Source organism: Ranitomeya variabilis, chromosome 2 (assembly GCF_051348905.1).
Source record: "Ranitomeya variabilis isolate aRanVar5 chromosome 2, aRanVar5.hap1, whole genome shotgun sequence".
Taxonomy (NCBI): Eukaryota; Metazoa; Chordata; class Amphibia; order Anura; family Dendrobatidae; genus Ranitomeya; species Ranitomeya variabilis.
Window position 1 is genome coordinate 386,464,101 of NC_135233.1, and position 15,312 is coordinate 386,479,412.

Here is a 15,312-nt window from a genome sequence, read left to right on the forward strand (position 1 = left end):
AGCAGACAGTATCACACAGGATAGGATTAGGTACACAGCTCAGCAGACAGTATCACACAGGATAGGATTAGATACACGGCTCAGCAGACAGTATCACACAGGATAGGATTAGATACACAGCTCAGCAGACAGTATCATACAGGACAGGATTAGATACACAGCTCAGCAGACAGTATCACACAGGATAGGATTAGATACACGGCTCAGCAGACAGTATCACACAGGATAGGATTAGATACACGGCTCAGCAGTCAGTATCACACAGGAGAAGATTAGATACACGGCTCAGCAGTCAGTATCACACAGGATAGGATTAGATACACAGCTCAGCAGACAGTATCACATAGAATAGGATTAGATACACAGCTCAGCAGGCAGTATCACACAGGTTAGGATTAGATACATGGCTCAGCAGTCAGTATCACACAGGATAGGATTAGATACACGGCTCAGCAGACAGTATCACACAGGATAGGATTAGATACACGGCTCAGTAGTCAGTATCACACAGGAGAGGATTAGATACACATCTCAGCAGACGGTATCACACAGGAGAGGATTAGATACATGGCTCAGCAGTCAGTAACATAGGATTAGATACACGGCTCAGCAGTCAGTATTACACAGGAGAGGACTAGATACACAGCTCAGCAGTCAGTATCACATAGGATTGGATACACAGCTCAGCAGACAGTATCACACAGGATAGGATTAGATACACAGCTCAGCAGACAGTATCATATAGGATTAGATACACAGCTCAGCAGACAGTATCACACAGGATAGGATTAGATACACGGCTCAGCAGACAGTATCACACTGGAGAGGATTAGATACACAGCTCAGCAGTCAGTATCACATAGGATTGGATACACAGCTCAGCAGTCAGTATCACACAGGTTAGGATTAGATACACAGCTCAGCAGTCAGTATCACAGGATAGGATTAGATACACGGCTCAGCAGTCAGTATCACACAGGAGAGGATTAGATGCACAGCTCAGCAGACAGTATCACACAGGACAGGATTAGATACACAGCTCAGCAGTCAGTATCACACAGGATAGAATTAGATACAGCTCAGCAGTCAGTATCACACAGGATAGGATTAGATACACAGCTCAGCAGGCAGTATCACACAGGAGAGGATTAGATACACAGCTCAGCAGACAGTATCACACTGTACCATCAGTGATTGCACCATGTGGCTGTGGACACTAATGTCAGACATGGAGGAGTCCTGAGCCCAGTGATGCGGAGGTCACTGATAACAGCATCACCTGTGAGTGATATTATTGAGAAGTGGAAGGAAACTCAGGAAGAGAGTGGAGACCCTGTAATGTTACAGAGCGGGGGGAGCAGAAAAGAAATCCTTCCCAGAAGGGTGAGGCGTTATATCTGTAGAGAATGAGGAGCTCGGCTGCACATGTCACATGACTCCTCAATCCTCACAGCCTGACTCGTCCCACAAATCAGGTCACATGATCACATCATCATCACAGGTCCTAACTCCACCAGGAACCAGTTTCTACTCAGGTAGGTGCAACAAGTCCTGGGAGGGAGCAGAGGTGGCGGGGGTTGTGGGGTGTTCCCGGTATACGGCAGGTCTTGTGGGGTGTTACCGGTATACGGCAGGTCTTGTGGGGTGTTCCCGGTATACGGCAGGTCTTGTGGGGTGTTCCCGGTATACGGCAGGTCTTGTGGGGTGTTACCGGTATACGGCAGGTGTTGTGGGGTGTTCCCGGTATACGGCAGGTCTTGTGGGGTGTTACCGGTATACGGCAGGTGTTGTGGGGTGTTCCCGGTATACGGCAGGTCTTGTGGGGTGTTCCCAGTATACGGCAGGCCTTGTGGGGTGTTCCTGGTATATGGCGGGTCTTGTGGGGTATTCCTGGTATACGGAAGGTATTGTGGGGTGTTCCCGGTATACGGCAGGTCTTGTGGGGTGTTCCTGGTATACGGCAGGTCTTGTGGGGTGTTCCTGGTATACGGCAGGTCTTGTGGGGTGTTCCCAGTATATGGCAGGTCTTGTGGGGTGTTCCTGGTATACGGCAGGTGTTGTGGGGTGTTCCCGGTATATGGCAGGTGTTGTGGGGTGTTCCTGGTATATGACGGGTCTTGTGGGGTGTTCCCAGTATATGGCAGGTCTTGTGGGGTGTTCCCAGTATACGGCAGGTCTTGTGGGGTGTTCCCGGTATACGGCAGGTCTTGTGGGGTGTTCCTGGTATACGGCAGGTCTTGTGGGGTGTTCCCGGTATACGGCAGGTCTTGTGGGTTGTTCCCGGTATACAGCAGGTGTTGTGGGGTGTTCCCAGTATATGGCAGGTCTTGTGGGGTGTTCCTGGTATATGACGGGTCTTGTGGGGTTTTCTCTGTATAAGGCAGGTCTTGTGGGGTGTTCCCGGTATATGGCAGGTCTTGTGGGGTGTTCCCGGTATACGGCAGGCCTTGTGGGGTGTTCCCAGTATATGGCAGGTCTTGTGGGGTGTTCCTGGTATATGACGGGTCTTGTGGGGTTTTCTCTGTATAAGGCAGGTCTTGTGGGGTGTTCCCGGTATATGGCAGGTCTTGTGGGGTGTTCTCAGTATACGGCAGGCCTTGTGGGGTGTTCCCGGTATATGGCAGGTCTTGTGGGGTGTTCCCAGTATACGGCAGGTCTTGTGGGGTGTTCCCAGTATACGGCAGGTCTTGTGGGGTGTTCCCAGTATATGGCAGGTCTTGTGGGGTGTTCCCGGTATACGGCAGGTGTTGTGGGGTGTTCCTGGTATAGGACGGGTCTTGTGGGGTTTTATCTATATAAGGCAGGTCTTGTGGGGTGTTCCCGGTATACGGCGGGTCTTGTGGAGTGTGCGGGGATGGGATGGGATTTGAGCATCAGAACTTGATTATGGAACAATGTAAGAAGTTTAAATTATTATTTTAAAAAATAACAAAATGTTTTTCTGTTTTCACAGATTTTCAGCCGCGTCAGTGCGTCTGAGCTCCTGTTACCATCCTTCAATCTATGATGGGAGATGTCAAGTGATTCCACTGTAGGAGGCACTACGCTCACACTCACGGAGGCAGAAGTGCATCACTGAGTCGCCTGAATGTCAAGAAACTCCATCCAGTAATAATGAGACACAAGGTGAAAAATGGAGAAAAGTCACCCAAGCGCAATCACTGCCCCAAACATTGCACTGTGTGAGGATGAACAGGCGCAGCCCGGGGATGGAAAGAGGTTTACATGTAGAGACTGTGGGAAAAGTTTCACCCGGAGATCATCGCTGGTTACACACCATAGGATCCACACCGGGGAGAAGCCGTACATCTGCATCATCTGCAGCAAAGGCTTTACAGATAGCTCAAATCTTGTAAAACACCAGAGGACGCATACAGGAGAGCGGCCATACGCCTGCAGCGACTGTGAAAAAACTTTTACTGACAGCTCAAACCTAATCGCACATCAAAGGGCACACTCGGGCGAGAAGCCGTATGTCTGCAGCGACTGCGAAAAAAGCTTTACTCTTGTATCCAACCTTGTGACCCATCAGAGGGCGCACACAGGAGAGCGTCCTTATGTGTGCACAGAGTGTGGGAAAAGTTTCTCTCGCAGTTCTCACCTTGTTACTCATCTGAGGGCGCACAGAGGGGAGCGACCGTTCTCCTGCAACAAATGCGGCCGACGGTTCACTCAGATCTCTAACCTCATTGCTCACCAGAGAGCTCACACGGGGCTGAGGCCGTACACGTGCAGCGCCTGCGGGAAGAGCTACACGCAGAGGTCCAACCTGATTGAGCATCAGAGAACTCACTCCGGAGAGAGACCGTATGTCTGTAACCAATGCGGGAAAGCCTTCAATCAAAACTCCAGCCTCATCAAGCACAAAAAAGTACATGTGAAGCATGCGGCACTCAACTGAGAAAGTCAACAATGACATTGTCCATGATATCTGGCCAAATCAGCTGGATGTTCGATCCTGAGAGGCCGTTACAATAACGAAGAGAGAAAATAAGGAATTCTGCTTTATTAATTGTAATTATTACAAAGTGGTCAGAGACTGTTACAGGACCTATCACCTCGACTTTTCTCCTCACGATTTCTAATATATGAAAGCTCAAGCCGATGCACCTTGGAGGAATCATCAGTCAAACAGTCTGGTGTCACATCAGAATCCAGCACTTGTCTGTGTCAGTTCTGAGACGTGAATTTGGAGACATTTCTGTATTTATTGTATTTATTTGTGGGTATCACCGGCATATTCTGAGACCTATAACGTCTTTATTTTTTGGTGGATGCAGCCATGTGAGGGTTTGTTTTCTGAGCGCGTGATTTGTCATTTTTAATTATTCCATTCTGGGGGACAAATAAAATGTATGATTCTTTTTTCATACATAGTTACATAGGTTGAAAAAAGCCCTCAGTCCATCAAGTTCAACCGTTCTCTACAAATTGTTCATTTGTCACTTATTTAACTATAACTCGCAATGTTATGTGTTTCGAGGAGTGTCGGCCATTACTGCCGCTTGTGGACGGCATTCCACAGTCTGACTGCTTTAACTGTAAAGAACCCTTTCCTATTTAGCTGCACCCGTAATTATTGCCCCCTGGTCCTTGGCATCTTCTTTGGTAGGAATAAGTCATGTGCCGTCCCCTGTTCTGACCGCACAAGTATTTATCCATGTAAATGAGATCTCCTCTGAGGCGTCTTTTTTCTAATCTTAAAGGGAATCTGTCACCTAGTTTTTCGTATATAAGCTTCGGCCACCGCCGTCAGGGGCTTATCTACAGCATTCTGGAATGCTGTAGATAAGCCCCCGATGTAACCTGAAAGATAAGAAAAACAAGTTAGATTATACTCACCCAGGGGCGGTCCGGTCCAATTGGCGTCGCGGTCCGGGTAGGGCAGATAAAGTACGCCTGCGCAGGAGCCGCGACAGGAAGCAAGGAAGAGGACATCATCGCATGTAGATGGGTGGCGCCAAACCTGGTCCGCGACGCCCATCGGACCGGACCACCCCCCCCCCAGGTGAGTATAATATAACTTATCTTTTCTTATCTTTCAGGTTATATCGGGGGCTTATCTACAGCATTACAGAATGCTGTAGATAAGCACCTGATGGCGGTGGCCAAAGCTTATATACGAAAAAGTAGGTGACAGATTCCCTTGAAAAACCTCAACTTTTCCAACCTCTCCTCATATGAGCGGCCTCCATCCCGTGTAATATAGGAGAGGTCTCCATCCCGTGTAATATAGGTGAGGCCTCCATCCCGTGTAATAATCTAGTTGCTGCCTTTGAGCTGACTCTAATTGAATTTAACATTTTCAGTTTTGTTTCTTTGCTCCATTGAGTAGAATCCTCAAACTTCTGTGTTTTTGTTACATGTTTTTTCAGCGTATTGGAGTTGTCTTTTCTTTTGCTTTTGTGTCAGTCCAGACATGGAGACTCTCAGCGTTTAGTCTGCACCTTCCTGTGCAAACTGAACCCTGGGCACCCGCTGCCACCAGATCTCGCTGAAGATCATTTGCAGTCACTCAAGGATTTTTGACCACCAGTCTCAGGAATCTGGTGGCAGCTGGTGACGGCCTCCACCTTTTTGTGCTTAGTTTGGAGAAACCTTTTATTCTGTTTTATTACATTACTTGTGTTCAACAACTGATATTATTTTTATTTGATTATTACAGCAAAAATGGCCTTGTGTGTGTGTGTGGGGGGGTGTTCCCAGAATACGGTGGATCTTGTGGTGTGTGCCCGGTACATGGCAGGTCTTGTGGGGTGTTCCCAGTATACGAAGGGTCTTGTGGGGGTGTTCCCGGTATACGGCGGGTCTTGTGGGGTGTTCCTGGTATATGGCGGGTCATGTGGGGTATTCCCGGTATACAGCGGGTCTTGTGGGGGTGTTACTGGTATACGGCGGGTCTTGTGCGGTGTTCCCGGTATGCGGGGGGGATGTAAACGATGAAGTAAAGAGGAGTCTCCTTCCATTAACAGCAGTGTCTAATGGGGGTAAACAGCCATAATTTGTGATGATACCCTGTCCTGATGTAACGTGCTCTGGAACATATACTATGAGATGCGCTAAGTACTTGAATGAAGTACTGTTTATATAGGGGGTAAATGTGTATGCCTCTTGTGGGGTCAGAATGTGTCCCATTCTTCCCCAATAAGCAGACAGAAATATAAATGAACATCTGTTATCAACAGGTTTAGTCCCCTCAACATCATTTCGTTGCGACGCACACTTGGCGCTGTGGGGGACCTACAAATCGGAAGCAGCACTAGGGAAGCTGCAGCTAAAAGGAAGTTCAGGGGGCTCTTGTCTATTGACTTGCTGTTTTGGATACAGGGTCCTGCAAATCTTTTTGCTAAACTCTACCGGTCACAATTTTATTAGGGTTCGCTCACATTGGCATATAATTCGGATGAATGCAAAGCGAGAAATAAAGGTAATTCAGTCAGACCATTGTTATTCAGTGCAGATTATTATTATTTATTTGTATAGCGCCATTAATTCCATGGTGCGGTACATGAGAAGGGGTTACATGCAGTTATAGATATCGTTTACAGTAAACAACTTTACAATGACAGACTGGTACAGAGGGGAGAGAACCCTGTCCTTGCAGACTTACATTCTACAGGATAATGGGGAAGAGACAGAAGGTCAGGGTGTAGCAGCTCTGGTGGTGGTGAGGCGGCAGCTCGGGCGATTGGTGAAGCGGCAGCTCGGGTGGTTGGTGAGGCGGCAGAATGGTTATTGCAGGCTGTAGGCTTTCCTGAAGAGATGGGTTTTCAGGTTCCGTCTGAAGCATCCGAGGGTGGTGAATAATCGGACGTGTTGAGGTGTGGAATTCCAGAGGATGGATGATATTCGGGAGAAATCTTGGGGGGCGGTTGTATGAGGAACAAATAAGTGGAGGAGAGTAGGAAGGTCTTGGGAGGATCGAAGATTACGTGAGGGAAGATATTGGGAGATTCGTTCAGAGATATATGGAGGAGAAATGTTGTGGATGGCTTTGTAGGTCAGTGTTAGTAGTTTGAACTGGATTCGTTGGGGAATTGGGAGCCAGTGGAGGGATTTGCAGAGGGAAGAAACGTGAGTAGCGAGGAGAGAGGTGGATTAGCCGGGCAGCAGAATTGAGGACGGACTGGAGTAGTGCAAGAGAGTTAGTGGGGAGGCCACAGAGGAGGGTGTTGCAGTAATCAAGGCGGGAGATGATTAGGGCATGCACAAGAGTTTTAGTAGATTGAGGGCTGAGGAAGGGACAGATTCTGGAAATATTTTTGAGTTGGAGGTGTCAAGAGTTTGGACGTGAGGTTTGAAGGACAGGGCGGAGTCGAGAGTTACTCCAAGGCAGTGGATTTCAGGTGCGGGAGAGAGCGTGAAGCTGTTTACCATAATAGATAGGTTGGGTAGGGTAGATACGCGAGATGGAGGAAAGATGATGAGTTCGGTTTTGTCTATAATGAATTTTAGGAACCCAGAGGTGAAGAAGGAGGATAAGGTTGATAGACACTCCGGGATTCTGGACAGCAGAGAGGAGATATCTGGGCCAGAGAGGTAGATCTGAGTGTCGTCCGCATACAGGTGGTTCTGGAAGCCATGGGACTTTGAGTTGTCCTAGGCCAAGGGTATAGATAGAAAAGAGTAGGGACCCCAGGACAGAGCCTTGAGAGACTCCAACAGATGAGGAGGTAGTGAGGGAGTGGGAAACGCTAAATGTGCGGTCGGAAAGGTATGAGGCAATCAAGGACAGGGCAAAGTCTTCGATGCCAAGGGAAGAAAGAATCTAGCAGTAGGCAGTGGTCGACTGTGTCAAAGGCAGAGGACAGGTCGAGAAGGAGGAGGATGGAGAACTGTTGGCTTTGGCTGAGTAAGTCATTAGTAATTTTGGTCAGGGCAGTTTTGGTGGAGTGGTGGGGGCGGAAGCCAGATTGGAGGTTGTCAAGGAGAGAGTTAGATGAGAGGTGGGAGGAAAGATGAGCGTGGACATGCTGCTCAAGGAGTTTGGAAGCAAACGGGAGCAGTGATATGGGGCGATAGCTGGGCATAGCAGTTGTGTCAAGGTTAGGTTTTTTGAGGATGAGTGTAATGGTGGCATGTTTGAAGGCAGAGGGGAAGGTACCAGAAGATAGCGATAGATGGGTTAGAGCTGGAATGAGCGTGTTAGTGAGGTTGGGGAGCTCTCCTTCAGTGATGTTGGAGAGGGAAGTTATTAGGGAAGGGCAGAGGTCTGGTATATGGAGTGGTTGGGGTGGTGGAACAGTAGAGGTTTGCCTTGTTTGGTCGATGTTATTTTTGAAGTAGGTGGCAAAGTCCTCAGAAGAGATGAGGGGAGTTGTAGGTGGCAGTGGTGGGCGGAGGAGAGAGTTGAATGTGCTGAACAGTTGTTTTGGGTTCTGGATAATGAAGATATGAAGTTTGTGAAATAGGTCTGTGTAGCAGAGGTGAGGGCTAATTTGAAGGCAAGTGTAGCTTGTTTGAAAGTGGTGAAGTTGTCAGGTAGGTGTGTTTTCTTCCAACGCCGCTCTGCGACCCTGGATGCTTGTCGAAGTTTTTTGGTGAGATTGTTATGCCAGGGTTGCCTATTGATTTGTCGCACTTTGCCATGCATGAGAGGGGCGACTGAGTCTATGGTTGATGTGAGGGTGGTGTTAGGCTACGTTCACATTTGCGGTGTGCGCCGCAGCGTCGGGCGCCGCAGCGTCGCCGCATGCGTCATGCGCCTCTATATTTAACATGGGGGCGCATGGACATGCGTCGCACTTGCGTTTTGCGCCGCATGCGTCGCTGCGGCGCCCGCGTCTGGGCGCAGAGGACGCAGCAAGTTGCATTTTTGCTGCGTCCAAAATCAATTTAAAAAAGGAAGCATGCGGCGCAAAACGCAGCGTTGTGCATGCGTTTTGCTGCGTTTTTGTTTGCGTTGTGCGCTGCGGCGCACAACGCAAATGTGAACGTAGCCTTATAGAAAGCGGTGGCGCTGTCCGTGTCATGGAGTGAAGATATGGAAGACAGAGATAGAAGAGAGTCTGTGAATGTCTAGGTTTGCGAGGATTCTGCGAGGATGTGGTAGTGGCTGGACCTGGGGGGCAGGTGAGGAGGACAAGGATGAGAAGGTGAGTAGATGGTGGTCAGATAGGGGGAAGGGAGAGGTTGTGAGATTAGATAAGGGACAGAGGGGGGTGAAAATGAGGTCTAGTGTATGTGTATGCAGATCTGTGTATGTTTTCTCATCTGTAATCAATGTGCTGCAATTTCACTTTAAAATCTCATGGGTGTGAGAAAAAAATCGTATGCGGTACAGACCATTAGTACGCGGACCCTCAGTGTGCGGACCATCAGTACTCGGACCATCAGTGTGGCATCCAATTTTTACAGCACGTTCCAATTCTGTAGCATCGGAAACTGTAACTTGTCCTTTAAAAAAAATCATCCCACTTTTCTGGATGAGAATGGGACTTTTTTTTTTTTAATTTGCTATGTGAGTGTACCCAAAAGCCCCCATTGTATACCCGACGGGTGCCAGCCGTTTACACAGCAGCCACTTGTCGGGAACTGCTGACATTAGAGATGGCTCTGATCACAGCAGTTATAAAGTATAGGTGCCATGGTGAACTGTGACTATGGTATCTAAGCGGTTAGATACAGGGGCTTCAGATCCATGGACTTGTATGTACACCCCTTACACTATTGTTCCATACATGCGGAGGTTCTTGACCGTAACGGCCTGATCCTTATGCTGGATAGAGATCGTATTACCAAGGAAAAAAGATTAATGGGTTTATGCAGGAAGATGACCCTGGGGCGCACATGGAGTCCGTACCCAAGCAGCCATAAAGGATCCGTGCCGGCGTGTTACAGCCTTCACCCTGCGGCTCTAGCAGAGGCCCAGAGTATTGACAATCACTAATATATTTCTTAATAATGTGTTAGAAAATAAGAAACCTTGAGAATTCTTTAGCTGATGTTCACACAGTGCTTTTTTGCAGTGTTTTTTTCTGCATGAAAAACGCAGAGTGATGGCAGGAAAAATGCTGCCTGAATTACGCACATTATTGATGCGTTTTTTATGCATTCAATTGAATGGGTAGTGACGTGTGCAGTCTAAAGAAGAAACACCAGGACAAAAAACGGCTTTTGTGAATAAGGTTTTGCTGCTAATGTAAATCGCTGCTTTCTGCATGGAAAAAAACGCAGCAAAAATGCTACGTGTGAACAGGCCCTCATCATTGAAGCGATCCATTCATTGAATCTTCCAGCTTTTTCTGATTGAGACGGTTTTCATGGAGAAGAGCGCAGACATGCCTCATGTACGAAAATACAACAGAATATGTACCAGGAAAAAATGGCAAATGATATGCGATGAATGTGTCTATAATCATACAATGATGGGGAAGCGTCATGGCGTCACCACCAGTGGATATTCTCAGCTTTGGCCTCTTCTTGAAGCTTTATGATGTCTTCAGATTCTGGACGTTGGATCTCTGGGAACGTCGAGCTCAGGCCTTGAAGTGCGGCCAGCCCTGAATCACCCGGTACAGGCTGTTCCCTGGGCAGCTTGTGCTCATCACATTTCGATGTCCCTTCAGTGCATAACTCCCCTTGATGAGATTCTTGGAGACCCCACAAGCGATGAGGCTCCTCGCTGCATTCAGAGCAGCAGAGTTGGGAGCACGGTCTGAAAAAAAAAACAAAGAACCCAAGCAAAAGAGAAAAAAAACTGAGAAAACTGCTCAAAACCATCGCGGTCACATGCACAGAAGATATCTCCACTCACTGGTGAAGGATCCTATGAAGCTGATGCCTGTGGAGATGGGGTTGTAGGATGTGGCATGCGCCCCAAGTGTTGTCCAACCTCGTCCCTCGTATACTAGGCCATCCTCTCCGATAAGAAAACTGCATGGAGGGAGGTTGAAATCATCATTAGATTTTATCTGCAATTTTTAACTCCACTCCGCAGCCCTTTTTTCATTTTTGCATTTGTTTTTTGCTCCTTTTCTACCCAGAGCCATAACTTTTTTTTATTTTTTGGTCAATATGGCCATGTGATGGCTTGTTTTTTTGCGGGACGATTTGTACTTTTGAACGACCCCATTGGTTTTACCATATATTGTACTAGAGAACGGGAAAAAAATTCCAAGTGTGGTGAAATTGCAATTCCACAACTGTTTTTTGGATTTTTTTTTACCATTTTCACCAAATGCTAAAACTGACCTGCCATTATAATTCTCCAGGTATTTACTAGAGTTGAGCGAATTTCTTCGGGTCACCGCTTATTCGGAAAGCTATAGCGCTTGCCGAATAAGCTGCAGAGGGAACACGGATACATGGAGTGCACCAGCTGATCGGCACCGCAGCAGCATGTGTCGCATGGAGAGCCCAAAAAACAGGCTCAGTGATCAGCCGTCGTGTCCCATGTATCCGGGTTCCTTCTGCAGCTTATAGCCTTCCGAATAAGCGGTGACCCAAAGAAATTCGCTCAACTCTAGTCATTACGAGTTCATAGACAACAAACATGACTAGGTTCTTTTTTTTATTTAAGTGATGACAAAAAAATCCAAAGTTTGTTAAAAAAAAAAATTTTTTGTCATTTTCCGAGACCTGTAGCATCTCTATTTTTTTGCGATTTGGGTTCGGGTAAGGGCTTATTTTTTGCGAGCCGAGCTGGCGTTTTTATTGATACCATTTTGGTGCAGATACGTTCTTTTGATTGCCCGTTATTGCATTTTAATGCAATGTCGCGGCGACCAAAAAAAACGTAATTCTGGCGTTTTGACATTTTCGCTATGTCGTTTACCTGATCGGATTAATTCTTTTTATATCTTGATAGAACGCTGTGATGCCAAATCTGTATTTTTTATTTTTCTTTTATTGTTTTATTTTGAATGGGGTGTGATTTGAACTTCTTTTTATTTTATTTTTTATATTTTTAAAAACATGTTTTTTTTTTACTTTTCACTTGCTTCAATAGTCTCCATGGGAGACTAGAAGCTGCGATCTTCTGATCGCCTCTGCTACACACAGGCGATGATCAGATCGCCTGTGTGTAGCAGAAATACTCACTTGCTATGACAACCACAGGAGTGTGCTGCAGACCCCAGGTTGTCATGCCAACCCATCGGGAACACCCATGGTCTTGTGACACGGGCGCCGATGGGCGGGATTAGTGACACGCTTCCAGTGCGATCACATTAAATGCCGCTTTCAGAGATTAACAGCGGCATTTAACAGGTTAACAGCCATGGGTGGATCATGATTCCACCAGCGGCTGTTAGGGGCACATGTCAGCTGTCAAACTAGCTGACATGTGCTGGGAAAGATGTGGGCTCATTGCCGGAGCCCACATCAAAGGGAGAGACCCGACATGCACTGTACATGCACGGCGCATGTCATGAAGGGGTTAAAAATAATTTTATTGAGAAGTTTCCATGTTTTGCTTCTATTTCAGTCTTGGCTCCACACAATGTGTTATGGCCGTGGTCGATACTGCAGCTAAGCTTACATTAAAGTGAATTTGAGCTGAGAGGCGGTACCTGAGAGCAGCCGCTACACCGTGTTGTGTGCATCGAGGATCCACCGGAGCTGCATCAGGTGATTGGTGGAGGTGCCACATGTCCAACCCCACCAGTCTCACATCCTAAGGATAGGCCACTAATATAAGAGTCCTGGAAAACCCTTTAATGTGCATTCACATGTGACCACATCCCATACGCCATTTTATTCACATGCAACAGAAAAAAATTTAAGTCGCATGTTACTTACATCCCTTGATTTTGATAGAATGGTTGAGACCTAGCCCTACAGGAGCAGCAAATTCTAATGATCCTCGGCAGAGATCTGCGTGTCTGTGGATCCTCCCATAAATATGTGTCTATCAGTGGTACATATAGTGTTCTTGGCAAGGTTGTGTCTGTCCATAGTATGTAGAGTGGGAGCATAATTATTTCCTGTTTATTCAACAATTATACAAATTTGCCAAATTTACTAGACCTGCCTAAAATTCTCCTATGCATTATGTGCACGGGTCTCCCTACTTTCTCTTGGTAGATTTTGTTGGGTAAAGAAGGATTTATTGAGATAAATTTCCATGGCTGATCTTTTTTCAGGGGAGATAAGCCGCTATCAGAGGTGACTGTAAAGGATGGGATGGGGGTTTCGGCATCGCTCTTTCTCCCATTGAAAATTAGTATTTGGCTATTAGAAGTGATCAGTTTTATTCCTTTCGGCCATTTTTGACCTTCAGGACACTTGTTTTGCCTCTCACTTGTAGCCGAGGTCGCACCAGCCTCTGGTCTTCATGTGATAGTTTTGTATGCTCCTGACTTGGGCGCTGCATGTCGTCCTGGAGTTACAGAAAGCCCCTTCCGTGTGGTGGATGATCACATTAGGCACGGGGGTCCTCAGATTGGATCGACAGGTTGGGTTCTTCCCTCCCCATTGACTTCTTGTTACAATAGTCGGACAACCTTGACCAAAAGGAAGATGGAAACGCATTGATGTTTGCTGTAAATGGGCATCGGTGAATCCATTTACATTAAGTTTGTAAGAAAACTGCCCAAAAATACCTAAATACTTTACTATGGTCAAATGTCCTCAAGAGGTTGTCTACTTCAAGTATTGATGCTCCCACTTCTGATGATAGTTTTACCCCATCCCCGATGCCAAAGACGGCAAGACATGAGCTTGATCTAAAGCCAGATAGATGCGCCATGCTCTTGCCTATCTCTAGGTCCGGCTCAGGCCGTGCCGTGGGTTGCCAGTGCCAGGACAAGGCAAGTATTATGAGGTCCCATTTGCGCCAGTTTTTATAACGAAAGTCAGTTCTCTGCATATTGGACTTTTTTTGCTATTCTGGAAAACAGGCACACACTCGACACCAAAGAGACCCGTAATAATGAATGGGGCCCATCTCTTTTTTTCCATTTTCATTATTAATGCAACAGATCTTTTTTTGCACATGAAATCCATTTTCCTGTCCCTCTAAACAGATGGATGGGGAGCACAGAAGCCGGTGACAAAGCACAGACAATAGAAGGACGCAGCAATAAAAGAATTTCCAATAAAACATCTTGTAGTAAAAAAGTTAACAACCGAGCAGGAGCCGCTCATCACTCCATAATGTCTCAGTTATAAAACCTTAGTCACCGCTGGGGACTTCTGCAATCGGTGAAGACTAAGGTTTTATCACTGGGACGTGTTGGATGATCAGCAGCTCCTAGCTCCTGGTCTGGTGTTAGGATTTTATTGTGGTGTGGAATAATAGCGACGTTTTATTGGAAGTTCCTTCATTGCTGCATCTACTATTTTCTATGCACTTGGGACTCTATTAATCCTGGAGAAAATCTGTGCAAGTTGGATCCCAGTTTGCAGCTAGTGAGCTGACGTCTATGTGTTCTGTTCTGCATCGGTCCAGGACAGGCGGCTAGTCTTTGCTGGACATTCACTTCTCCTATTCACTGGAACAAATCAAGCCAGACATGTCACTAGAAGCAAGGATCACCAAGCTATGACTTGCCTACTGTGGACTCATCATACGAAGAAAGCGATCACTGGAGAAGGACATCATGGTCAGAAGAATAGAAGGAGCAAAGAGGAAGACCAGCAACCTGATGGCTTGATACTATCGAGATTGCAGCAGAGAAGACCATGATGGACCTGTCTAGACTCTGGTGGACCTATCTAGACCCTGGTTTACCTGTCCAGACCCTGATGGACCTGTATAGAGTCTTGTTGACCTATCTAGACCCTGGTGGATCTGTCTAGACTCTGGTGGACCTGTCTAGACCCTGGTGGACCTGTATAGACTCTTGTTGACCTATCTAGACCCTGGGGGACCTGTCTAGACCCTGGTGGACCTGTCTAGACTCCTGTGGACCTGTCTAGACCCTGGTGGACTTGTCTAGACCCTGGTGGACCTGTCTAGACTCCTGTGGACCTGTCTAGACCCTGGTGGACCTGTCTAGACCCTGGGGGGGCCTGATTAGACCCTGGTGGACCTATCTAGGCTGCACAAGATCCGTCTTCCTACAGCATCAATCACCTTATTGCAGCATAGTAATTGCACAGGAGCTTACCGTGTGTAACAACGCAGGACAGAAACAGAGTCAGGAGCAGTCGGATCATGGTGTCAGGACACATCTAACCAGGGAGCTGCTGATGACTCCTTGTGTAGAGATGAAGAAATGTCTCTGCTGCTTCTGTATTTATAACCTGATGTCAAGATTGGGAAATCTGGGACTGCCCCACAGCAGTGAATGGACGCCTTCCTAAACCACAGCTACCTGATAAGTGAGAAGATACCAGAGGAACCCACAGTTGTAAAGAACACAATAA

At 47.0% G+C, this 15,312-nt stretch overlaps 2 protein-coding genes across 2 annotated transcripts; one reads left to right on the forward strand and one right to left on the reverse strand.

Moving 5' to 3' along the window:
* The first annotated feature begins 1,400 nt into the window (after positions 1 to 1,400).
* On the forward strand, positions 1,401 to 4,746 carry LOC143806211 (uncharacterized). Its single transcript, XM_077286347.1, has 2 exons — positions 1,401 to 1,535; positions 2,954 to 4,746. The coding sequence occupies exon 2, from the start codon at positions 3,134 to 3,136 to the stop codon at positions 3,899 to 3,901; it is 768 nt and encodes a 255-aa protein (XP_077142462.1). The 5' UTR covers positions 1,401 to 1,535; positions 2,954 to 3,133; the 3' UTR covers positions 3,902 to 4,746.
* Positions 4,747 to 10,344: 5,598 nt separating this feature from the next.
* PGLYRP1 (peptidoglycan recognition protein 1) lies at positions 10,345 to 15,236 on the reverse strand. The gene is made up of 4 exons (XM_077286349.1): positions 15,054 to 15,236; positions 13,244 to 13,445; positions 10,757 to 10,875; positions 10,345 to 10,657 (listed from the first exon to the last, which is right to left on the reverse strand). Exons 1-4 carry the CDS (start codon positions 15,115 to 15,117, stop codon positions 10,479 to 10,481), a joined length of 564 nt encoding a protein of 187 aa, XP_077142464.1. The 5' UTR covers positions 15,118 to 15,236; the 3' UTR covers positions 10,345 to 10,478.
* Positions 15,237 to 15,312: the final 76 nt, after the last annotated feature.